General features: G+C 59.2%; 1 protein-coding gene across 1 annotated transcript; it reads left to right on the top strand.

The window, feature by feature from the left end:
- The first annotated feature begins 481 nt into the window (after nucleotides 1-481).
- On the top strand, nucleotides 482-24,826 carry ACAP2 (ArfGAP with coiled-coil, ankyrin repeat and PH domains 2). Its single transcript, XM_032225812.1, has 23 exons — nucleotides 482-684; nucleotides 1,486-1,543; nucleotides 5,309-5,428; nucleotides 5,704-5,757; nucleotides 6,469-6,527; nucleotides 7,193-7,376; nucleotides 7,762-7,806; nucleotides 9,061-9,156; nucleotides 9,676-9,750; nucleotides 12,227-12,339; nucleotides 16,703-16,754; nucleotides 17,189-17,289; nucleotides 17,838-17,943; nucleotides 18,158-18,363; nucleotides 18,445-18,514; nucleotides 18,769-18,863; nucleotides 21,692-21,840; nucleotides 22,472-22,564; nucleotides 22,808-23,010; nucleotides 23,158-23,267; nucleotides 23,377-23,487; nucleotides 23,701-23,762; nucleotides 24,629-24,826. The coding sequence occupies exons 1-23, from the start codon at nucleotides 632-634 to the stop codon at nucleotides 24,730-24,732; spliced, it is 2,319 nt and encodes a 772-aa protein (XP_032081703.1). The 5' UTR covers nucleotides 482-631; the 3' UTR covers nucleotides 24,733-24,826.
- The last annotated feature ends 299 nt before the right edge of the window (nucleotides 24,827-25,125 follow it).

Raw genomic sequence — 25,125 nt, 5'->3', positions numbered from 1 at the left:
GAAACGTGCAAGGGAAGCCAAGGGAACTCTGGGGACGCTGAAGGTGCCAGAGAGAGCCTCCCTCCCGCCGGCCCTGAGCTTCTGGCTCTTGCCGCTGGGCGCCCTTTACAGAGCGCAGAGGGGAGCTGCAGCCTGGGCTGGGCGGCCTCTCCCGTCCTCGGGCCGCGGGAGTGGGGAGGTGACGCCGCGGCAGGCCGAAGGGAGCCCTCGGGGCTGGTGCGCCCGGTTCGCAGCCGCGCATCCCGACTGCTTTGGCCGAAGGACGAGCCAACCAGGCGCAGCTGGCGGGGGGGGGGGGGAGGGCGGCGAGGGCGCCGACGGGAATTGAAGTCCAGCTGCTGGCCCCGCCTCCTCGCTGTTGACGCTCCTCGTGGATTGGCGGCGCTTTGGACAAAGCTCATTGGACAGTCATCCCTAAGCGGCCCAGGATTGGCGCACCGGGGTGGGGGCTCGCGCGCGTTTGGATCCCGGCAACGCCCGTCACGGGTTGAGGGCTGCGTGCGGAAGCGCTCGGCTCAGCGGCTCGGATTGGCCCTCGGGAGCCGCCCGCCTTCTCCTTGGTGGGCGGGGCCGCCTCTGCCGCCCCGCGTCCAGTCCCGAGAAGCCGGAAGCGAAGACGCGGCCGTTCGGGATGCGGGTGACGGTCGACTTCGAGGAATGCCTGAAGGACTCGCCCCGCTTCCGGTAGGCGCCTCCCCTTCCCGGGCCGCGGCTGGCTTGGCGCCGCCGCCGCCGCCGCCGCCGCTCGCGCTTCCTCCGGAGAGGGAGAGCCCCGTCCAGTGCCGCGCCGAGGCTGCAGGGGGAGCTGGGGGAGGCCACTGGGGGGCTCCGGCGGGGCCTCCCGGGGCGAGGCAGGCGCTTCCTCCCGCTCCGGGGCGCGACTAGAGGACCCTCGGCGTCCCCCGGTTCCTCAGCTGCACGGCACGGGCCTCGGACGCCGATTGCCCCGCTTTCTTCCGTGGGAGACATCGCTGCCTCGGAGTCGCCCCGGCTGGGATCCAAAGCGAGCAAAGGGTCAGCCGCACCGACGTCCAGGCCGAGCGCCGGTCGCCTCGGGCCGCCCCCGCAATTGGGCCCCTCCGAAGGGGGGGGGGAGAAGGCCCGAGACCCTCTCCCCCCCCCCTCCGCCGAAGCTTCTGCTTGGGGCGCCTTTTTCAGCCGGCCAAAGGGTCCCCTCGGGCCAGCAGGGCCTCTTTCTTCCCAGCCCCCCCCCCCCCCCCCCCGGTTTCAGCGTTTAACGGGAGGCCAGAACTCGGCGGGCGCTTCTTGTGAAGAGGGGGGGGGGGCGTTGGTGGCATCGAAGCCACGGAGGGAGCGTGTCTGGCCGTCTCCAGGACTGGCCTGGGCTCCCCCAGTGGCTTCCATCTGCTTAGAGAGAAAGCTCCGACTCCCTTCTACAAGTGTCTTCTAGCGTAGGTAATAATTGGGAATTTCAGGAAGAGGACACCAATGGATCCCTTTGAAATCTCCTGTTTCGTCTTGCAGGGCTGCCCTAGAAGATGTGGAAGGAGACGTCACTGAGCTGGAGCTGAAACTGGACAAGGTGAGCCCTCCGGTGCCCCTCCTGGAAGGTCTCCTCAGGATGCTCTGGGACCGGGAGTGGGGGGGGGGAGATGGTCCCTTGCCCACTGGAGGCATCTGGAGGCTCTGCCCACCATTGCTTTTCTTTCCGCATCGTGACTCTCTCTTTTTAATTCTGGGCCTTAAAGCCCCTGTATTCAAAGGAAAGTGCTGGGCTCCACCCCTCCTCCCTTTGGCAGACATCGGTTGCGTGTTTTCTTCTTTGAATCCCCTTTTGGAAAGAAAGAAAGATAGACGGGAACCCCTTTCTGGCAAGTTGTATGCTGGTAGTAGTACCAGTACTCTGCTTATGGTCAGAGGGCAGAACCTTCCATAGCTCACTTAGGATGTGGCACCCTCACATCCTATTCTTGACACATCCTCAGAGTTTGCCTTCTCATTGCTGTTCAACCTGGAGCGCCATTTGTGGGGAGTATTTGCAAACAAAGATCTTTGTCCATAAAATTGGTGCCCGTCCAGTTAAATAACGGATAGAAGGTGCTTGGTTTATTGATGACCATAAACGTAGTTCAATTGGACCATCTCTTTGGTACTTACAGTAAAGCAGCAGTCCACACAAACGTAACTGGACTCACGGGAGGCCCAGGCTTGAGTGGTGGCCCCTCCAAAGAATTCTCATTTCCAAATCTAACCCTTTCATTGAATTCCTCCATATGTGGGGACCCTCTCAGTTGGCACATTCTCGGCGGACAGATTACACATGGGCCGGGCAATGCCAAAGACAACCAGGTTCCAATCCACGTAGGGCTTCCTAGGTGATTCATTCTACCTTCCATTGCACAAGTGGTGAGTGTGACAGGAATAAGTGTGATCTACGAACACACAGGAGGCCCTTTCAGTTGGGCCCGTTCAAGGGTGTCCTGGGGATCAGTGGCTATTAGCCTTGCAGCACAACTGCTTCTGAAAGCTGCCAGCTGGGAAGCTAGTGTGGGCCTCCTTGGGCAAGTACTGATAACCCTGCTGGACTAGATGGGCAAGGGGCTGATCCAGCAAGGCTCTGCCTATTCTCCCGCTCTTAAGTACGGCCTTCAAGGGCAGCCTTGTGTGGCGTGTGTTACGGTGCTCCAATCAAAGGGGGGCAGCGTAAATGACTGGAGGGAGGAGTTCCCTATTCCAGGAAGGTTGCCACAACCAGCTGCAGCCAGGCGAAGGCCTCCTGACCACAATTTCCACCCTGCTAGCCGTGCAGGATCCGCAAGTGGAAAGCCCGGCTTTCACCCGGGACACAGCCTCCCCGAGGACCAACACAGGAACCACCTCAGGATCGGTCAGCCTGTGGATTACTATCCACTCTGCTCCACTTGGTTTTAGCCCGAGCCTGTGAGCAGCTGCCCAAGACTTCTGCGCTTCCAGGGTGGTGCAGGGTGGAGACACTGAGTAACTGAGTTTCTTGTCTTCCGCATGTTGATGATGCCTCCCTCCGGCTTGTGAGATGTGCTCTCCAGCAGCCGCTCTGCCCCTTGGAGCCACTGCCCTCCTGTGTGTAGGAGAAAGAGGTGTGAGGACCCCAGGGGTGGAGGAGTTGCAGCCTTGGCCGAGGCTCTGGAGGGGCATGTCAAGCCCCTCCAGTCTTGGGAGCCCTGGGCCTGAAGGGAGGCCACCGTAGTAAGCCCTGGCCTGCTGGCCTCCAGCCTTGCCCTTTCGTACTGAGCTCTCTCTTTTCTGTTCTAGTCTATGTCTCCCCCGTCCCCCCCAGGCCTTCCTGCAGGCCGGCTGAAGGCCTGAGGATTGGAGGCAAATGCAGACAGACAGACAGGCTTCCCCTATGGCCCATGGAAAGGCAGCCTCCAAGGGAGTTTCTCCCCACTGCTGCTTTCTGTGCAGCTGGCAAGTCTTGGATAAGCCGTCCTTTCCCTCAGTGGTGGCACGGCTTTTACGTCCCACCACCTTAACCTGACAAGAAGTAAGCGACCCGGCAGCGGTGCCAGTCGGGCTTCCAAAAGGTCCACCCTTAAACTCTAGGAAGCCTAGAAGGGACTGGTGAGAGTTCTGCCCTGCTTTGGCGCCTGAAATACGCTGTCTGGAGAGAGGGGGGCGCATTCGGAAATGCCGGCCGCTTGTTCCTTCATTCTGGCCCCAGGAGTCGGTCCAGGGAAGCTTTGCTGGAAACCTGTCAAAGAGAACCAGGCCCAGGACAGAGCCTGAGATGCTGCGGGTGCCTCCTTCGCCGCAGATCCTTATAGACTGCCCTCGGGTGGGAGGCTGTTCGCTGGTGGCAAATCCGTCCGGGGTGAAATTGCCCATCCCACTTTGCTCCGTTTCATCTGGGAGGCGGCCATGCCTGCCTCCCCTTGCTGGAGTCTCTCTCTAGGCTGCCCCTTCAGGTGCTGAGCTGCCCTGTACGGTTTCCAAGAGGATATCGGGTCCCGCACGCTCTGGAGGAGGAGCTCTAGAGCGCCGTCCCGATTATGGCCAGATACCCTCCGTGTTTGTCTGGCGTCTACACAGAATGGCGGAAACTCTGGCAGGCCTTTCCTGCCCTGATTTATAGGGAGCTAATTGGGACATCCTCTCCTCCATTGGAAGGGCTTGGGGCCTGGGCCAAGTTGCTGCTTGTTGTCCCCCGACTGGCTCGGCCCCTGGCTTCTTCCTGTCTCCCCTCCCTGTCGTTCCTCCCCCGGCATGGAGGGTTTGTGGCCGAATTGCGGTCCTTCAGGAATAAGTGAATTGCGTTGTCCTACAATAAGACTCTGAACCGCTACCCAGAAGTCAATCAGCCCCCCCGGTCCCCTTCATTCAACTCGGGGGCTGTCCTGGACTCTGGGAGCTGCCGGTTGACTGGGGGCCTCTCCTGGGCCGCTTCTGCTGGGGGGAAGAGGGGGAGGGAGACTGTGGTGACCACGACAGGCAGGGTCACAGCCCCCAGCAGCTGTTAGAGCATCTTGTGGTTATCCAGTACAACAAACGTATGTAGTCAGTCTAAATATTTAAAAGGGTTGTAAACAATAAACCTGCATTGTTTTTAAAAATAAATCCTCCAGATGTTGGAGAGAGACATCATTGGACTTTAAAACCCACCAAAGGAGGAACAGGGATGGTGGGGCGTAAAGGGATCTTCCAGGACTGACAGAGAGAAATATGTCAAATCAGGCTTCCTTGAAAGGGGGGGGGGGGCGCACACAGGAATCCCCAGATTGGCTGGCTGCCTCTGAAGGGGTGAGGGGCAAGGAGCGTTCACTCGGTGCCCTCAGGCTGAGAGATGATGGGTCACAGCTGGACCGGATCTGAGACATTTGGGGGGGGGGGCAGTGAGGTTCTCTTTCTCTCTCTCTCTCTCTCTCTGCCTGCAGCTCTCTCTCAAATGAAGCTTAGTTGGGCCCCGGCTTCCCCTTTGTGGCAGCTGGATGAGTCACTGTGGCCCCATAAGAAAGAAGTGGCAGAAAAGGAGAAGTTCTCCTTTGAAAACGGCATGGGAGCCCAGAATGAAGTAAAAGGCCAGGCTCAGCCCTGCGGGGGGGGGGGAGCGAGCCCCCTGGGGTCTTCAGTCCCTCGGTTGAGCTTGGCTTTCCAGGATGGTGCCCAGGGATGCCCTGCTTGGGATTCTGCCAGGAGGAGAGCTGAGGGAGCCTCCCCAGAGGGAGAGCACAGGGGAAGGGCAAGAGCAGGGAGTGACCCAGGCCTCCTTGCTGGGGGAGGGCTGCCCCCCACCTCCCACCCTGCTGCTCAGGCCTAGCATCGCCCGGGGCCCTCGGGGCAGGGCCTGTGAGGGACTCCTCTTTCCTTCCAGCTGGTGAAGCTCTGCATTGCCATGATTGACACTGGGAAGGCCTTCTGTCTGGCAAACAAGCAGTTCATCCACGGCCTCCGGGATCTGGCCCATTACTCCAGCAAGGATGACCTGGTGGAGGTAAGGGCCAGGCGCTGAGCCCGGGAGGGGGTACAGCTGAGCTCCCGGGTGGTCAGCTTAGGCCAGCCTCTCCTTGGCCCCTGGGACTCTCGGGCAAGGGGCTGCTGCTGCTGCTGCCGCCTCCATCCCTCAGTGTCGCTGGGGGCCTGGCGTCCTGGCTGCTGGTGCAGCTGGGGGGGGGGCGTGGGAGGAGGGGGCTCCTCGGGTTTTGAGAAGGAAACGCTGTCCCTGCTCGGCTGGGGGCTGCTTTTCATCCCTCCTATCCCCCCTTCTAGGGCAGCTTGACAAAGTTCTCCGACAGCCTCCAGGAGATGATCAATTACCACACGGTAAGTTTTGGAAGCAGCTTCATGGAGGGAGAGCCTCTTCGTGGGCCTTGAAACCCAACTGGCCAGTAAGTGGTTGCCTGTAGCCGCCCCCAGATGCCCTCCGTGGGCCCTTCTGTGTCTTTTGTTAAGTGGCTGGTGAGCTCCCTTGAGCTCCCCTTCCCCTGATTGGCTGACGGCATCTTGAGCCTCTTCCACATCCCTGGTGGGTCCAGGGTGAGTCACGTTCGCTAAGCTGGCTGCCCTTCTCTCTCTCTCTCTCTCTCTGGCACGGGGTGCTCTGCTTTCAGGAGTCTCCGCTGACCTTCGGGGTTTCAGGCTTGTGCTTGGGGGAGGAGTAACCTTGCGGCCTGAGGTGGTCCCCCCCCCACCCTCAGCCAGGAGGAGATGGCTCTAGAGGGGCCGATTTCAACATGTTGTATCCCGTATGTTGGACTCGGTTGATTATTGCCCTCCCGTCCGCTTAGAGTCCGCTCAAGTGAAAGTGGTGTAAAAGCCAAATAAATAAAGAGATGTTGCAACGCATGACAGCAACAACAATATTAGAGAAAGGTGAATTATAGTTCTGTGGTTGCGTAGGCTTTTATTTAATTGGACGGCTGCCCACACCGGGAGTCAAAGAAACTTCTGCCTAAGACGAGGGGATGAAAATTTGCTTTGTGGAAGACGCTTCGCTCGGCCTGAGCTTTTGAGCCGCACATTTTCCCCCTTCAGATCCTGTTTGACCAGACCCAAAGATCCATCAAGGCACAACTCCAGATGTTCGTTAAAGAGTAAGTTAACTTCCATGGATCCCAAAGACTGATACGTGATGGGAGTCTGGCCCCCAAGGGTCCCTCGCCATGGGCCAGAAGAAGGCTGGAAGTGCAGAAACAAACATTGTTCGGAACTGGGGGTGTGGGTGGGGGGGCAGTTGAGTTTGGCCTTACCTCCCTGAGATTCGGATGCAGGCAGCTGCTCAGCAGGTGTAGCCCTTCTGGCTTGGGGAGAAGCAGGGCTTCTTCCATTCCCAGGTCTCTCTCCCAGGGATGGCAGGCTCCGCTTTGGCTGTGCTGAGGCCAGGGGAGATGGTGTGCCCAGAGGGGGGAGCGCAGGGCAGACACTCAAAAGTGCCGAGGATCCACAAATGCGTGTGGCAGCAAGGCCAGAAGCCCCCCGGCTCCTTTGGCCTTCGACGGGGACCCTTTTGTGCCAGCTTTGGCCTGGCCAGGAGTCTTCCAAGCCATCCTGGGGCTGGGGGTGGGGTGGGGTTTCTGGGGTGGGGGGCAGTTTGCTCTCCCTCCCTCCCTCCCTCCCTCCCTGGGGAAACTCCTGGGCTCGTGCCGAGCTTCTTGGGGGAAAACAAGTGGGTCCCCCTTGAATCCCACTCAGGGAGAGGCTCTGCGGTGGGAGGAGCTGGAGGGGGAAGAGCCGTTTCTCTCCTCCTTCCGCGCACTAGAGACATCCGGAAGTTCAAAGACACCAAGAAGCAGTTTGAGAAAGTGAGCGAGGAGAAGGAGAACGCGCTGGCCAAAAACGCCCAGGCCCCCAGGAACAAGCAGCACGAAGTCGAGGAGGCCACCAACATCCTCACCGCCACCCGGAAATGCTTCCGGCACATCGCCCTGGACTACGTGCTGCAGGTGAGCCTGCAGGCCTGGCCGGGGCCCTCTTCCCCAGGGGCAGCTGAGGAGCCTGGGTGTCCAGGGGCCGGTAACAGAAGAAGGAAGGCCTCGGGGGGGGGGGGGGCGGTCCCACAAACAGCGGCGGGTGGAGGTGGGGTCTTTGCCACGAGGGGTCCTGGGAGGTCAGAGAGCAGCAGCCCTGCTGACTGGCCCCTTCCCTTCCTCGCCTGCCTTCCTTCTGATCCCGGACTTCCTGCTGAGCTTCCCTGGGGGGCAAGAGAGAACTGTTCCCAGCCCCCCCACCCCCTCCCACCAGGGGCTGGCTGACCTCCGCCATGGGGGGGGGCTTTGCGCTCCCTCCTTCCTTCACTCAGTGAAGCAAACGGGGTTTCTTCTCTCCCAGATCAACGTCCTCCAATCAAAGAGGAGATCGGAGATCCTAAAATCGGTAGGTGGCCATTCCTGCGCAGAGGAAAGCCCTGGCAGTCCTTGGCTTACGACCGCTCTCTTAGTGACTGTTCAGGGACACTGCAGGCCTCCCCACTTATCACCCAGTTCTGGAGTTCTGACCGACACCCGCGTGCGCACACACACACACTCCACATCCTGTGACCACGTTCATGGTTTGCAGTGTCCCACAATCGCTTGACTGCAGTTTACGGTGGTTTTGCCTCCTTGATTTGTGTCATGACAGTGGTGGCCCACTTAATAACTGCCATAAAAAAGGGTCATAAAATCGGGGTGGTCGGGTGCGTTGCCTGATTTACGACCACGATGGACAGGAGGGCAGCCCGTAGGCACTCCCAGGCGCTCAGAGTGGGGCTCAGTGAAGGCGGAGAGGGCCTTGGGCCCCCCCCACAGGGGCCCTCTGGGGCCAAGACTCTGCCCTCCTCGGCTAAGGAATCCCAGAGAGCCTCTGCTTAAGGTCAGGAATGATTTAAACTGTTCACAGTTAGCCTGGCAAGAAGAAGCTAAGATCAATGCAGAGATGTTATTAACCATTTTCTTTTATTTATTTATTTTCTCTCAATATACTTTAGACTGTGTTTGTTAAAGATCTATACCGTGTACGGGCTCTGGGAAGTCGGGGGAGGGAGGAGGGGTGTTGGGGGGGAGGGTGGGGGGAGGGAGGGATATATACTAGGTTAGATACGATGTGTTAGATCTCAATGTAATGTGGCTTCACATGTACACTGTTTTTCTTTAATTTCTCTGTAAAAACAGGATAGGTTAAGTACATTGACATATAGTGGAAATACAGACGGGTAGAGAGGGCGGGGGAGAGGAGGGGAGGGAGGGTGAGAAGGAAGGGAGGGAGTGGATCGGGAGAGAGGAGTGGTAGAGGGGGAGGGGAAGTAGGGTACAGGGGGATGATGGAGGGAAGATAGAAAGTTGGAGGGGGGCGGAAGAAAGAGGTGTATGGAGAGTGGAAGAGGTATATTGGGTTTCTATTTTTGGGGGGCCTTGTTGACATGAGGAATTGCTCCGATTATTGTTTAATGTTGTATGGCTTCGGCTATGCACAGTATATATATATGTGAGTGTATGAAAATGAAAAAATGGAAAATAAAAACCTTTTTCAAGCTAAAAAAAATAATGAAGACACATGTTTACTTATAGAAAATAGATGGAAAGGAAACAATAAATTTGAATTATTTTTTTTTTAAAAAAAGACTGTGCCCTCCTCTCCTGCCCCCTGCAGATGCTGTCCTTCATGTGTGCCCACCTGGCCTTCTTCCACCAAGGCTACGACCTCTTCAGCGAACTGGGGCCCTTCATGAAGGACCTGGGCGCTCAGGTAACGAGCGGGGGAGGGGGCTGCTCCAGGGAAGGAGAGGCGGGGGGGGGGCCTCCGAGGGGCCTCTGCTGGCCCCTGGCGGCCTTGGGGAAGACCCGCCCTGAGGGGACGGAGAGCGGCTCCCGTTCCTTGCGTCCAAGGCAGCTGGAGGCCGAGAGGGGCCCTGTGGAGCATCCTTTGGTGGGCCTTGAACCCTCAGCTGCTGGGGAGCAGCTTCACCCTCTCCCTCCTGCCCTGCAGAGAAAGCCCAGCCTGGCTGCTGCTGCTGAGGCTGCGAATGAGTCATCCTTTCCCCCAGCCTGAAGCGATGCGCCAGTCCAGCCGCATGTGCTTGGCACTCCAGGGCTCCGTGGACTCCGCCCCCCCTTCCCCCCCCCCCCGAGAGAGGGGCAGGGAGAGAGGCGGCTTGAGGCTGGGCCTCGCCTGCCCAGGTAGACCCAGGGGAGGGCAGCTCCCCTCGGCCGCAGGCGCATGAAGTGGACCCCGTGTCTGAGGCTCCCCTCCTTGTCCTTCCCCCAGCTGGACCATCTGGCTCTGGACACGGCCAGGGAGAAGAAGGAGATGGAGCAGAAGCATTCCACCATTCAACAGAAGGTACCTACAGAGGGAGTGCCAGCCGAGAGCGCCTGCCCCCCCTCCCCCACGCCTGGGCTCTTGCGGGTCAAGGGCCAGCCGCCCACAGCGGCTCAGGATCCCGCCCTGCCTGTGGGAGACCCACGGAAGAGCAGCCTTGGCTGGGAAACAAACCCTGCCGCCCCCCTGCCTTTGGCAGCAACAACAGAGCAAAGCCTCCGTCTCGCCCGGCCCAAGGCGGCTCCCACTGTGGCTGGTGGCGTTGGGGTGGCAGCTGGGTGGAGGAAAGGGGAACTTTGCTCCCTCCACTGCCTGAGGTGGCCAGGCAAAGCCAATCGCCCAGGTTACCTGCCCCAAGGCTGCCCCCTTGGCACTGGGCACCGTTGCCCTTTGGAGCCCGAATACCCCTTTAGAGATGCCAGGCAAACCTCACCTGCTCTCCAGGTGTCTCGAAGGCTGAGCAGGAGGGGAGATTTCCGTGGCTGTTGGCCAGAAGCAGCTTTGACACGCAGGGAAGAATCTGGGCCTCCCCTGAGGGTTGTGTGTCCCCCGGAGGGGGGTCCTCAGGTCCCACCCTGGAGCAAGGGCTGCTGCTGCTGGTGGGGCAGGCTCTCTCTCTGCTCCCCTCCTGACCCCAAAGGCTCTTTCCTGAATCATCCGCACCTTTCCTGCCACGCGGGGCAAAACAGAGAAGGAACGGCTGATATTTTCCCCCTGGTTTAAAAAGATATTTATGCAGAGATGCATAAAAACATTGGAAATGGGAAAAGGAACAGAATAACCCTGAAGGCATGAAAATGTAATTTGGGATGGTTATAAAATCATATTTAATCTTAAGGAGAAACAACATTTTAACTGTCCATGTTTGCGGGATGTTTCTCTTTGCGTGGCCCCCTGGCTGCTGTGGTGGAGAGGCCCCACGGTCCCCAGACGGCCCTTGGCTCCCGTGGGGGTGGGGGGTTTGAAAGGCTGGCTGCTTTGGGGGTCCTCTGCGCCCCCCGTCCTCTTCCGGACCGGATTCAGGGCCGGCCGGTTCGTTAATGGCTTCCCCTGGCTCAGCTGCCAGCCCCCAGGCGCCCCCCTCCTGCTTTTGGTAAAGGAGAACCGATGGGGCCCCTTCCAGCCTGGGGCTTTGGGGGGAGGGGCAGGGGTGGCCCCGAGTGCCGCTCAAGGGGGGCATTGGGGGGCCACCCTTAAAGCCCTGCGTGGCATGCGGTCCAGGCTACGTGACAGAGCCCCTCACCCCATGGGAGGGGCCCATGCCGGAGGAGGAGGAGGAGGAGGCATGCTTGGGCCCCTCAGGGGAGAAGGGCCCTTCTCTGCCGTGACTCCTGCCCTCCGGAAAGTGTGGTTCCCCTGAGGTGAGATGGGCTCCCATCCTCCTCACCTGCCAGTGGGCCTGAAGGTCGGGCACAGGCGGCTGCCCTGAGGCCACAATGGGGGACCCCCAGAATGGAGAGGGGGGATGGATTAAGAAAAAAAATCCCACCCCCACCCCGTGCATCCTGCTCCCTCCCTCCCTCCCTCCCCTTCTGTTAACTCTAACTTTGGGTTTTTATGATTTGAAGAAGCCTATTTGCCTTCTATGGCCTTCTGCCTCTGGAGCTTCTCGGCCATCCAGGTCACGGCTGTCCCGGGGGGCTTTTCCCAAAGGCCTCGGGAAGTCTCTGGGCTTTCCTTGAAGAGGGAAACCCAGAAAGCCCCCCACCTCTCGGGCAGCCATGACCCGGACGACGGAGAACCTCCAGAGACCCTGAAAGACAAATGCTTTTTCAAAACAGCAAAAACAGAAGAACAGAAGAATAATGGAATAATAAGTAATCGCGATCCGATGTGCACCTTTTATGGCTTTACTGCTTTTGATGCTATAGGCCACCCAGAGTTGCTTCAAAGCAAGATTAAGCAGAATAAAATAGATGTTGGATGAGATGGGTAGGTAGGTAGATGGAAAATCGATAGATGTGCAGATTCCTGAAAGCTCGAATGCAGAGGGGGGGGGCACCCAACAGAACCGACTGTTATCTCTGTTGACTCCCACCCGGGAAGCCCCTGGCGTCAGGGCACCGGGCAGGCTCCCCTGGGTGTGATGAGGTACCCCATCATGGCTGCCGCCACCACCATGTTCTGGGCCCACAGAAGCTTCTGGAGGGTTTCCCAGCTGTAGCGTAATGCTGACGCGATCGCTGGGGCATCGGGGGGGGAATCTCTCGAGCACAGGACTCCCGGGTGGGTGCTGAGAGTGGTGGTTTGCTGGCGGACTTCATTTCCTGACCAGGCAAGGCCTTCCCCACGAGGTGTTCAAAAGGGGCCGAGCCCATGGGAAACAGCAGTGAGCCAGAGGCTCCCGGGCGCCTGGCCCTCTCCTTGGCCCGGAGGCTTCCCTGCCCTTTCTCGAAGCTGCTGCAGGGAGCCCCGCGAAAGACCTGGGGGGCCCCAGCATTTGTCCCACCTCCCTCCCTGCGACGTGGGGCTGACAGGAGGCCTCTCTCTGTGCCAGGACTTCTCCAGCGACGAGATGAAGCTGGAGTACAACGTTGATGCGGTGAGCGGCATTGTCATGGAGGGCTACCTCTTCAAGCGAGCCAGTAACGCTTTCAAGACCTGGAACAGGTAAGGCTGTTCCCCGAGGGAGCTGGGAGGACGGGCGCCCTCCTGGGGGGCCTCCTGACCCATTGAGCATGCGCCCCCTCCTCTCCAGGACCCAGGGGATCTCCCTCATCCTGCGTGGGAGGCTTGCGGGCCAGCTGCCCAGGCCTCTCGGGGCCCTGTGGCTTCGGGGTGTCCCCGTTTGCGTCCTTGTCAGGCCCAAGAATGGACGACGCGAGGAGCTCCTTCAGAGCAGGTGGTTGCTCGTTGCTTGCCCACAGCCAGGAATAGCAATAGCAGTTAGACTTATATACCGCTTCCTAGGGCTTTCAGCCCCCTCTAAGCGGTTTACAGAGTCAGCATATCGCCCCCAACAACAATCCGGGTCCTCATTTCACCCACCTCGGAAGGATGGAAGGCTGAGTCAACCTTGAAGGAAGGAAGGAAGGAAGGAAGGAAGGAAGGAAAAGGATGGAGAGAGAGATAGAGGGAGAAGGAAGGAAGGAAGGAAAAGGATGGAGGGAGGGATAGAGGGAGAAGGAAGGAATAGCAATAGCAGTTAGACTTATATACCACTTCATAGGGCTTTCAGCCCTCTCTAAGCGGCTTACAGAGTCAGCATTTTGCCCCCAACAACAATCCGGGTCCTCATTTCACCCACCTCGGAAGGATGGAAGGCTGAGTCAACCTTGAGCCGGTGAGATTTGAACAGCCGAACTGCAGAACTAGCAGTCAGCTGAAGTGGCCTGCAGTGCTGCACCCTAACCACTGGGCCACCTCGGCCTTGCAGACTAAAGCACATATGTGCATAACAATTAGCTCCACCCTGTGAACTGCCAGGGAGGGTCCCCCTTTGCCCTCTTCCTGCCCCCCAGAGATTCTAGTCGCCTCTGCCTCTCGGCTCCCGGAGAAAGAGCCAGTGAGTGGAGGGGTTACTGTTTGGGGAGTTTATGGGATTTTCAGAGCACCTTGTTTTCAAGCAAAGATATTCTTAAAGTTCTCTGTTTCACTTTGTGACGATGGAGGGTGGCCGTACCATGTGGAGAAGAGCTTGGGGGGCTGGGGAGTGGGCGCTGGGCCGGTTACCCAGCGGCCTCCATCTCTCCCTGCCTCGCTCTGAGAGAGGGCAGGAGGCCCTTGTCTGCCTGGGCAAGTAAGGAGGGGGGGGGTCTTGCTCTGGGTTGGGCAGAGGGGCTTCTCTCCCCTGTCCCCACCGTGGGCATCTTCCTGGGAAGGAAAGGAGGGAGCCCCTCAGGGGGAAAAGGTCGAGGCAGTTCTCGCGGAACCAGAGCAGCTGCTGGAGGGGGAATGTGGGTGGGGGGCTGTGGCTGGCATGACGATGGGGCCCGAACCAGCTCCCTGGACCAAAGGGACGGGCGCTTTCTAAGGGCTGCTCTGAGGTGGTTTCTAAAGGCAAAGCTCCAGGATTGCGTCGGTGGAGCCCTTGGAGTGCTTTGCCCACTGGGGTGAGTTGGGGGGGCAGCCTCCTTTCCAAGCTCAGCCCCGGGAGGGGTCCTGGCAGCCACACGGGAGGAAGGGGCCCCTGTCCCCAGTGCCGCTTTGTAAATGGCGCCCAGTTTTGGTCGCCAGGATGTAAGAAAAATGCTGAGACTCTGGAAAAGAGCGCAGAGAAGAGCAAGGAGGACGCTGGGGGGGCTAAAAGATCCCAAGAACGGTTGCAGGAAATGGGTCTGCCTGGTCTAAAAGGAGGACCAGGGCTGGGATGAGGGCGGCCTTCCGGTATCTGAGGGGTAGCCCCAAAGGTGTGGGGGGGGGGGGGGGCTGTCCACCCATTCCCCAAAGCCCCCGAGGGCAGGATAAGGAACAACGGGTGGAAACCAACGAAGGAGAGAAGCAACCGAGAGCTAAGGAGGAGTGAGGGGAATCGGCCGGTGGGGGCTCCGTCATTGGAGGCTTTTAAGCAGAGGCTGGACAGCCCCCTGCCCCGCTTCCTGCAGTGGCCCAGTGGTGAGAATGCAGTACTGCAGGCTACTTCTGCTGCCTGCAATTTGCCAGTTCAAACCCCACCAGGCTCAAGGTTGACTCAGCCTTCCGTCCTTCGGAGGTGGGTCAAATGAGGAGCCCGATTGTTGGGGGCGATATGCTGACTCTGCAGGCCTCTTAGAGGGGGGCTGTGGAAGCCCCGTGAAGGGGGATATAGAGCTATTGGGCAGAAGACCCCCACGGTCCCTTCCAACTCTCTTGTTCTGTATTCTCCTGAGCACAGGCAGGTGAAGCAGTTTGAGGTCCCCTTGTGCTCACGGCCACTGGAGGTCCCAGCTCTCTCTCTCCCTCCCTCCCCCTCCCTCCCTCCCTCTCTCTCTCTCATCCAGGTCTTTTGCAGGGCGCATCGATGGGGCTGAGCGGCTTGGGAAGGGGCTGCAGCAGCTGCCCCCTCTTGCCAGGCCGTTTGGGGCTGAGGGGTGGGTGGGGAGAGAGGGGGCCGTGCCCAAGCACTGAGCCACTTAGGTGGGCTGTCTTCTCCCCCCCCCCCCCCTCAGCTCTGCTCCGTTGCCTCGGCTTCTTTTCTGCCTGGTTCTTTTGACTTTGGTTTCTCCTGCTTCTGTTCTGACCCTCCCTCATTTTCTCCACCTGACAGGAAACCCCCCGGTGGCATCAGGTACCTCTCGGCTTCTGCCCCCTTGGCGCTTCCTCCCTAGTTCTGTGCCAAGCATGCCGGCCGGCCGTGGCTCTGAGCCCGGCCTGCCCCCTCCTCGCTCGGCCTTTCCCCAGGCCCAGAAGTGCCGCCTCCTCCTCCTCCTCCTCCTCGGCTGGGGTGGGGTGGGGGGTGCAGGAGCGTCGGGGGTTGCCTGCTGCCCACTTCCCTTAACAGGCGAGGCTGGCTCTCCCTGCCTTCTAACTCTGCGGATGCCCCGGTGGCCCCAGGGGCATTAACCTCCCCCGCCCCCTAAGAGCTTCCTCAGTTTCCCTTTTAGCTTTTGCCTTTTAGACGGTGTTTTAATGATAATAATATTAATAATTGTTTGAATACCTTTATTGCTTTTAGCTTTGTTGTCTGCCCCCCAGTCTTTTCTTTTTGAGGTGGGGGGGCACATAAATATGACAATAAATATATAACGGGGGAGGGGACATTGGAGGGGAGAGGGGCTGTCCAGGTTCGGGGGGGGGGTCAAGGGGGGCTTGGCCCTTCCTTCCACCCTGTGGCTCCTGAGGATGGGCAGGGAGTCCTCCCCTTCCAAGCTGAATCCAAATGGCAGCTGTGCCCCCCCCCCATTCCATCCCCCAGCTAGTGAGGCCTTCTGAGCCACTTTTCCCTGCCTTCCCCCTCTCCCCCAGGGGGGTGGTAGTAGTAGCCCCTTCCCCGTTCTTTCTGCTCTCTGCCTGCCGGTTCTGTGGCTTCCCCTGGTCCCACTTGTGCTGGTTCTTCCTCTGCCGTTTCCCTCTTCTTGCCCCCCCCCTCTGCCCTCTCGAAAGGCAGCAAGAGCCCCCGCTGGGCTGGGATTGAATTCCTGGGAGGGCAGCCCTGGATGGAGGGGGCTCTCGGCTTGCGTGGTGGCCTCTCCCACTGGATGGATGCCAGATTGCCCACCCAAGATGAAGCCTGTGGGGTTGAAGCCCCCGCTTGCCCTCCTTAGGTGGGAGAGAGAGCTCAGTGCCCAGCGTTTGCCAGTCATTGCAACACGAGGGTCTCTGGGCCCCCCACCCATCCCTGCCCTGGCTAATCCAGCGGCCTGGGACTTCATCCCAGCAGAGCAGCATCTGCCTGCAACGGTGGAAAGCAGTGGCCGCACAGTGCCAGCTGAGACTGGCATGGTTGCCAGCCGAGTAGCTGCTTCTGAGGAAGGACTCATCCGGTTGGCGCAGGGCCGTCTGGGGCCAGCAGGGGCGAGACCCCTATGGCTCAGTCTGCATTGGGGGAGGGAGTTCATCAGCACTTGTCCCGGGGGGGGGGGAGCATCCAGAAAAGAATCCAAAGGGGTGCAGCTCCCCCCATTAGCACTCCCTCCCCCTGTGCTCTTCGCCCCTTCCGTTCCCTGGGCCTCTTCCTGGAAGCTCCCTGGGAATGAAGCAGGGCCCGGAGATTTGCAGCAGCCACTTTCCCTTTGGGGCTGAAGTTAAGAGAATGCGAACAGCGGCTCAAGAGGGGAATTCGGAGGCTCCCGGGGGGGGGGGAAGCCCCTGAGCCCAACACCCTCCGTCCCTCCCTCCCTCCCTCGCTGTTGGAGCAGCACAGCAGGGCCTCCCTTGGGCTGCGTTGGGCAGGCTTTTGTGTCACACACACACACACACCCCACTTTCTGAAAGCCCCCCTGAGGCCTCCAGGGGCTGCGAGACCCTTGGCGTGAGTGGGGGGTCCCTGGGTGGATTCAGCCCCCGTCTCTGCGTGCCGAGGGCGATGCCGACTCTGCTGCCTTCCCTTGTGCAGGCGCTGGTTCTCCATCCAGAATAACCAGCTGGTCTACCAGAAGAAGTTCAGGGTGAGTCCCATGGAAATCGTTGGGGGAGGCAGGCCCTCCGCCTGGGGCTGCTGCTGGCATCCGCTTGATCATTTTCAGTGATGAGGACCAAGTGAAGATGATTCTGGAGCGCTGGCCCCCTCTGGGCAAGGGTGGGGCTGGGGAGGCAGGCACCCATCCTGCAGGTGGCAAACGCGAGTCTTGCCTGGCCCAGGAGGACACAGACGCCCTTGCCCCCAGCTGGGCATGGCTTGGCTTTGGACACCTGGGCCTCCGCTGGCCTTCCCCTCGTTGTGAAAGGTTCTCCGGGGATTCTGCTGGGCCGCCCACCCGGGTCCCGAGGAAAAGCCCCCCCCCTCGCTCAGGGGGCTCTCCTCTTGGGGGAGGGGCTCCAGGCAGGGGGGCCCAGGCTGTGCAGAGAGCTCAGCTTTTGGACTCCCCCCCCCCCTGTCCAGGATGCGCCCACCGTGGTGGTTGAAGACTTGCGTCTGTGCACTGTGAAGCCCTGCGAGGACCTGGAGAGGCGCTTCTGCTTCGAAGTGGTGTCCCCCACCAAGTGAGTGGGAGGGCTCGGGCGGGAGCTCCCCGGGGCCTCTCCCAAGGGAGGGAGGAGCAAGGGGGGGCCCTTCCTCAGAGGCCTCTGGCCGTAGGACGCTGGCAGGGGAGGATGGGAGATGGAGTCACCCGGCTGTCGGATTTCCCTGTGAATTAGAGAGGGGACTCCGTAAACAATCAGGGGTGCCTCCACACATTGCTTGCTTGCTGAATTCACTTTTTGAAAGCACACATTGGCCACTTGCAAAAACCCCGTCCAGTTTTCCTTTAGCCGGGTCAGAGGACCTCTAACTCTGCAAGAAGCCCCCTCCCATCTGTCATCCCCCACAGTCTCTGGATATCAGTGTTTAGCTCCCCTCCCAAAAATGGGGGGAGGGGAGTTTTAACAGGCAGGAATCCCTTCCCATTTTATCTTAATGTCACCCCCAAATGCTAGGATTGTGTTGGGAAAATGCTTGAACTTCAGCGTGAATTGGGGAGGAGAGGCTGCTAAAAGCCAGGCCCCCGGGAGGGCCCATTCACCCACCTGGCCGTGGCTCTCTCGTGCAGGAGCTGCATCCTGCAGGCCGATTCGGAGAAGCTGCGGCAAGCGTGGATCCAGGCTGTGCAGACCAGCATCGCCAGTGCCTACAGGGAGAAGGGGGAGGAGGCCGAGGTGGGTATCCCCCCCCAAGCCCGCCTTCCCCTGCCCCGGTCCCTCTGGAGGTCTTCAGTAGCCCCCTTAGCTACTGCCGCCACCGCCCAGGGCTCATAAGCAGAGCGCTCTGCACCGGCTCTGGCCTGGGACGAGGCGAGTCCTTGGGGGCAGCTGGGAAGAGGGGCTGAGGAGGAGGAGGAGCAGCCCCAGCACCTTCCTGCTCCTTCTGCAGGTGGAGAGGAAGCGCCCCCCCTCCACGGGGAGCCCCGAGTCCGGCCAGGAGTCGAAAGAGAAGTCGCTGAAGGGGGAAGGCTCCCTGCAGAGGGTCCAGGCCATTGCCGGCAACGTGGTGTGCTGCGATTGTGGCCTGGCAGACCCCCGCTGGGCCAGCATCAACCTCGGCATCACACTGTGCATCGAGTGCTCGGGCATTCACAGGTGGGCAAGTGGGCAGTGGCCGTCGGGCTCCCCTCCTTCCCTGCCTCTCTCCTAAGCCGGTGCCCTCCACCTTCCCCGTAGGAGCCTGGGCGTCCATTTCTCCAAGGTCCGGTCCTTGACGCTGGATTCGTGGGAGCCGGAGCTTTTGAAGGTAACCCTCTCTGTGGGGAGAGCAGGGAGGACGGGCAGGGGTCCCAGGGGCTTGGTCGGGGGCTAAGGCCTGGCCCTCTGCCCAGACCACCCCTGGGCACCCCTTTCGGATTCTGCCAACAGGGCCTTTGAAGGAGGGACAGCAGAGTCTGCCTCGTCACGAAGAGTCCGGGAGGCCTCGACCACCCCCACCCCCGCCTCAAGGGGCAGCGCAGAGGGTGGGGCTCTCTGAGTTCTCTTGTGATTTTCCCACAGCTGATGTGCGAATTGGGAAACAGTGTCATAAACAGGGTGTACGAAGCGAACCGAGAAAAAATGGGAGCCAAGAAGCCCCAGCCTGGGAGCCAAAGGTACTCGGCAGCGCAGGGGGTTTCTTTTCAATCCATCACGGGCCCCGTTCTGTGCTGCCCCCCCCCTTCATTCCCCATGAATCTGGAGCGTTGGAAGGGAGCTTAGAGACCATCTAGTCCAATAACTAGTTAGTGCAAGAGCTGTTTCCGGCAGACATCCATTTAGCCCGGTCGAGGCCCTCCAGGGAAGGGAAACGCAGCCCCACCCACCCCATCAGCCCCCCCCCCCCCCCCCCCCGTGGCACTGACTGACAGCCCCGGATTTGCTCCTCAGCTTCTCTCTGCAGGCCATCAATAAGGATGAGGGAAGAGTCTTCGTGGGGCCCTTGGCCCTTCCCCCATTGTTGGGAAGCCATTGACGATCACTCCCTGGATGTTGTAGTAGTTACATCATCTACTTCATATTTATTATTTCTTTAAAGAAGAAGATCATGGAAAGGTTTTTTTTTTTATGGAGCCCTAGTATACTATGCGGCATCCCCCCTATCTACTAAACCAGTAATTGCCCCCCCCCCCGCCCACCCACCCACCCCAAAAATAGTCATCTCTTGAGTCTGGCATGAGGAAGCAATGTTAGTTGTACGTCACCCAGAGTTGCTTTTGGTGAGATGGGTGAGCTTGAGTACTAACGAAATCCTGGCTTTGCGAGTGGTTCCCTTCCCAAGGACGCTTCCTCCTCTTGCAGAAGAGACATCAGGCTGCTTGATTACGCGCCATCCCATTGGTTGACTCTGGAGCAGCAGGCCTACATAGGTTTTTCTCTAGGGAAAACCGGCTCCTTCAGCGCATTCCCTGGTTCGCTCATGGCCGCTATAAGCGAGTGCCCCCATCCTGCCCCTGGCGCTCCTCCTCCTCCTCCTCCTCTTCCCCCCCCTTTCCTGGCATTGGGGCAGAGGGGTCCAAACTTGGCAACTGTGAGGCCTGTGGACTTCAGCTCCCAGAATTCTTTTTTTTTCAACAATGATTTATTAATAAGATTTATAGGACTTTTTCCTCAATCCCAAATTAGTTAATTGCGTGCTAAGAAAATAAACATTAGACATCTAAGACAATCTAAGAAATATTAACATTTCTACTTGACAATCACCCAGAATGTACATTAGCATTTCTATGGCCTGGTTATTTATCCTAACTAGGGTTATTATTTCTCTATCATAGTAGATTTATGTTAATGGATAAACATTCAGTGGTAATTTAAAACAGTCTATAAGGTATTAAAATCTCTACTTAATAATCATCAAAAATTAACTAGCTTTTTTCCATCAATTGGCATTATTAACCAGTATCTTTCCAGTAACAAAAAGGTCTTTCATCTCTCTCCAGTGTCAATTCTATGTCCAGAACCTTTCCAGGTTTTAAGACTTCTCTCCGCACATTGAAGCTTAAACGGTCTCTCATGTAGTTTTGTTGCCCTTGAGTTGTTATTAATGTAAGTTTAACTTTAGTTGTCAGGTTTGTTTCTGAATAGATTTGTCTTATTACCTCCATCTTTTTCGCTCTTTCTTTTTCTCCTACATCTTGGAGTTTTGGGTGGAACACCAAATTATCAAAGTTACTTTTCCAGCTTCCCTTCTTTCCACTTTCACTCACGTTTACTCCATTTATAAGTTCATCTGAGTTCTTACCTTTGTTTTCTGTATTTTCATTCACTTCCTTAATTTCTGGGGCTAAATAAAGAGAAAGAACAAGAAGAGGAATTTGGTACAATCTGCCACTCTAGCCTGTCACAGATTTTGAAGAATATATCTATTTTTATTTTAGATGAATGTTATTTTATGGTTTTCAAAGAAAAGGGGTTCTAAAGTTTTTCTTTCCTTTTCCAATTCTTGTCAAAATATTTTCCACACATCACTATTTGTGACCTTGGGTCTTTATCACTGAATCCACAAAAGATTACAAGCAAGAGCAAAAAACTTTCTAAGGCAGTCCAATGGGGATTAAATACGCCGCTTTGTTCTTGCTTAATGGACTAATTAAGCTTAAGAAAAGAGTTTCTTAGGGCAATCTGCTAAAAGAAAAGGAAAAAAAAACCTCACCAGGTAGAAACACTTTCATTCTCTCTTCCTGGAGCCGTCTCCAACTATGTCAGTTGGGGGGGGGGGGCCTGCCTGTTTGCCGCCGATCGGAAGCTCTCCCCCCCCTTGGGTCGATCAGGGACTTTGCGATGTCCCTGCGACCAGCAAGGTCTTGTCTTCCCAGCCACCGTCTCTTCGGGACGGGTTAGGTCCTGCCGGACCGTCCAGGGGCAAAAGTGTCATCGGCGGATTCGGACAGCCGAATCCACACAATGTATCATTGCGACGTTGGCTCCTCCCACTCAGCTCCCAGAATTCTTGAGTTGCCAAGGTTGGAGGCCTCTGCCCCCCCCAGGGTCTTCCCCAGGGAAAGAACGGGGTATGGCCCTCAGGCGTTGGAAGTCAGATCATTTGAGCCATGTTTCCGAGCACGGGATGACCCTTTTCGGGATGGCGCATCCTTTGACACGTCCACTCCCACTTGTGCAACATTTCCTTGTTCCTCCTCCCCCCTCCCGCCCCCCCCCCCCACTCCTTCTTTTCACCTCAGTGCAGGGAAGGGCTGCTGGGAGTCTTTGTGAGGAGGGGGTCTTCAGTTTAGAAAGTGAGTCGTCCTGGTGCCAGCTTCCTCCCTGTGGGTGGTGGAGCCAAGGTGCACATCCCACTGCCCCCTTCGTGGCTTCCGGGGCAAAAGGCAGGAAGCTCCACCCGGTCCCTGCAGTCGGCCTCTGGAGTGCCCAGGGGGGGAGGGGGGCTGGCTCGCGAGGGGCACCTGCACAGCGGAAGCTCACCTGGCCTATTTTCTGCATGCAGGCAGGAGAAGGAAGAGTACATTAGAGCCAAGTATGTCGACCGGCGGTTTGTGTCCCCCGCTGACCCAGGGGGGAAGCCGGCCCTGGCCCCCAGCCAAGAGGGGACGAAGCCAGGCGGCAGCCCTGAAAATGCAGCGGCCTCTTTGAAAGGTATCCGGGATGGTTCCCTCGCCCCCCCACCCCACTCTCGTAAATGGGGGGGGGGGGGAGAGTGGGAAAATCCCCTCCTTGCAGCCCCGGGAAATGCTCCCACTGCGTGCTTTCCAAAGCCCCGGGAGGAGGAGACGCAGAGAAGGCCGCGGTGTTTGCGCCTACCGACTTTCCGTATTAACCAGCCAATCATCTCCTCTTCCTCCTCCCTTCCCGGCCTCTGCCCCCAAGTGGGCTCCGCCAGCTTCCACGTACCCAGGGACTGGTGTGGGGCAGCCGGGCAAGGAGAGAAGAGCCTCTCTCTTGTTTCAGTGAATTAGGTTTGCTCTTCTCCTCCTCTGGTTCCTCCGCCGAGTAGGAAGTCTGCTCTGGGTGTGCTGCTCTAGGGCGCTTCATGCCCCTCCCCCCCCCCCGGGCGACTGTTTTGGGCTTGTGACTCCCAGGGTCGGCATCGGCTCTGCCCTCTGCCTTCGGGAGAAAGAACCAGCCTTGAGGCCTCCCCGGGACCCCCCGCCAGGGTCTGGGGGTGGGCGAGCCAAGGCCGAGGGCCCAGCGCCTGCCAGTCTGCGAAGACGGGTGTCCCCCACCCGCGGCTGCTGCCACCGCTAAGGACCGCCTTTCCTTGAAACAGCCCCAAGCAGCGACCAGACCCCTCAGCCCGGCAGGGAGGAGAGCAGAGAGCGCTTGGCAGCCCTCGCCCCAGCCGACGTCTTGCACGAACCAGGTAGGAGCTCCTGCTGGGGGTGTTGGGTCGGGAGCCTTCTTTCCTTGGGTGGGATTCCCCCCCCCCCAGGGCTTTCCCCAAGAGCATCAGCAGGAACATGGAAGGGGGGGGTAGGTGTTAAAGTGCCTGAAGTGAAAGGCTTTCGGTGGCCAGCAGCCGGTCCTGCTTCTGCCTGTGAGCCCCCCCCCTGCAGACGGCCTCTGGAGGGTGGCAAGACAGGAAGGGCCTCTCCTCCTCCTCCAGGGGCAGAAAGCCGGGAGGGGGAGGCCGCCTCTGCTGCAGCTTCCCAGGAGGCCAGGCTGCGGGTCGCAGGGCTGCAGTTGTACCAGGCGGCCTACCAGAAGAGCCTTCCCCACATGGCCGAAGCCCTGGCCCAGGGCGCGGACGTCAACTGGAGCAACCGGCAGAAGAACGGCTTCACTCCGCTGATCCAGGCGGTTCGTGGGGTGAGCTTTGCCTGCCTGCCCTGCCCACCTGGCAGCCTGATCCAAGCGCACAGGATTTGGGTGGCATCCTGGGGGCCTGGGGGAGGGAGGGCCGAGGGTCGCTTCGGACCAAGAGCTTAGGCTGGATGCCCCTCGTCTCCCCCTCAGGGCTCCCTGGTCACCTGTGAGTTCCTCCTCCAGAACGGGGCCAACGTCAACCTGAGAGACACCCAGGGCCGAGGGCCGCTGCACCATGCCACCATTTTGGGGCACACGGGGTAGGTCTTCCAGCCTGGGGGGTCCTGCCAGATTCCTCAGAGGGGTTCCTCTTGTAGAGGGAGGCTCTTTCCGGCAGGGAATTGACCGCTGGGCTGGTTCCCTTAACAGGCAGGTGTGCCTGTTCCTGAAAAGGGGGGCAAACCAGCACGCCAGGGACGAGGACGGGAAGGACCCCTTGACGGTCGCCATAGAAGCCGCCAACGCGGACATCGTGACCCTGTAAGGACGGAGCTTCCTGTCCTCCAGGGGGGACGAGGCTGGGGTCGCAGCACACGCCCTGAACTCGGCCCGGCCCTGACCAGAGCGGCTCCTGCCCTTCCACCAGAAGGACTGGGAGAGGGGCTGGGCAGGGCTGGGTGGGCACCGTGCGTGAGACCCTTGGGCGTTGCGGCCAGTGGAGGCGGCCTGAGCCTCTTTTTCCTTTCTCTGCAGGCTGCGCTTAGCCAGAATGAACGAGGAGATGCGGGAGTCGGAGGGCTTCTACGGCCAGCCAGGTCTGCCTGCCGCAGCCCCACAGTACAGGAGGGGCCTTCGGGAGTTCCTCAGCAGGCAGCTAGGCCAGCCCCAGGGATTCCGGGGTTTGGGGGGGGCCTCCCGCTGTTGACAGCAAGGGTCTCCCTGATAAGCAGGAGATGCTCAGGGCTGCTTTCCCCCCCAAGTCCCCATGCCAATTTCTGCTTGACACAGAACTGGGGTGGGGTTAGGGTTAGGAACCCTTTGAAAGAGCAGCTGTGCCCCCCCCAAAAAAAACTCTGTGCAGCTGCATCGCCTCTGTCGACTGTGGGGACGCCAGGTCTCCGTCATCAGCACGCCTGCACCCAGCTGCGTTTCCTCAGGTGGAATGGCATCACCTGGGCTGGGCTTGCCGTGATCCCTTCTCAGTGCACCGGCCAAGGCGCAGGGCAGAGTCTTAAGTGGGGGAGGGACGTCCCGGGAGGTGCAGGAATCCAAGCCTTCCCAATAGGGGAGACCGCCAGCCTGTGCCTGGTTAGGAGCCCCACCGTACCCACTGTCTGTGGGGGCCACTGTCCAGTTGCACGTCATGCTCTCCCTCCTCCCCCCTGCACCTTGGCTGGGATTCTGCCCCTCTCCGGACCCTGGGGGCCACCTCGTGCTCCGGCCGTGGCGGCAGATGCTTAATCTCCAAGCGCTGCAGTTTGGGTGCCGCAGCGGCTGGAGATTGGTGACAAGCGCTGAGCAGCCTGGAGGCCCCTTGCAAGGGCCTGCAGAAACCTCCTTGGGGGCCTGGATAGGGAAGGGGGCTGGCTGGGAGCATGACGGGGCAGCTGAACAGATGGAGCCCCCAGGGCAGGCTGGTGGGGGTCTCTTCAGTAACGCCGCCCCTTCCCTTCTTTCATAGGGGATGAAACCTATCAGGACATCTTTCGGGACTTCTCCCAAATGGCCTCCAATAATCCGGAGAAGCTGAAGCGCTTCCAGCCTCCGGACACCCCGGAGCCCTGAAAGGCCCCAGAGCTGCAGCGAATGAGGCCTCCACCCCCCCACCCCCTGTACCCCCCACTCCCCCCTTTTTATACATAAATCTGCTTCAACCGCATCATCATCCGTGTGATTGTTCTGCGATGGGGCTGGGTGGAGGAGGAGGCTGGGAGCCCTGCGGGGGGGGGGGCTTCTCCCCAAAGACTGAGCAGCCGAGAGGGGGAGGAGTCTTCCTGTGCCAAAGGGCCCGCCTGGCGTCCCGGAGTGGGAAGGAGGGGCCCCCAGGGGGCCCTCCAGCAAAGAAGCCAGTGGGTCCCTCCAAAGGCTCCTTCCTTGGGCTTCCACCGCCTGGGTTCCTGGCCCTGCCCTCCGGGGCAAGAGGGAACCAGGCTCGGCCTCTTCTGGGATGGGAGGGGG

Source organism: Thamnophis elegans, chromosome 10 (assembly GCF_009769535.1).
Source record: "Thamnophis elegans isolate rThaEle1 chromosome 10, rThaEle1.pri, whole genome shotgun sequence".
NCBI classification, from domain to species: Eukaryota; Metazoa; Chordata; class Lepidosauria; order Squamata; family Colubridae; genus Thamnophis; species Thamnophis elegans.
Note: the sequence above shows the minus strand (reverse complement) of the source record. Positions and strands in the feature narration are given on the sequence as shown.

Excerpts from the sequence above, each read along its gene's own strand:
- ACAP2 (XM_032225812.1), top strand. The coding sequence starts at position 632 with ATGCGGGTGACGGTCGACTTCGAGGAATGCCTGAAGGACTCGCCCCGC. Across the intron at positions 12,340-16,702 it reads GCTTTCAAGACCTGGAACAG|GCGCTGGTTCTCCATCCAGA; the intron begins GTAAGGCTGTTC and ends TCCCTTGTGCAG. Across the intron at positions 22,565-22,807 it reads CGACGTCTTGCACGAACCAG|GGGCAGAAAGCCGGGAGGGG; the intron begins GTAGGAGCTCCT and ends CTCCTCCTCCAG.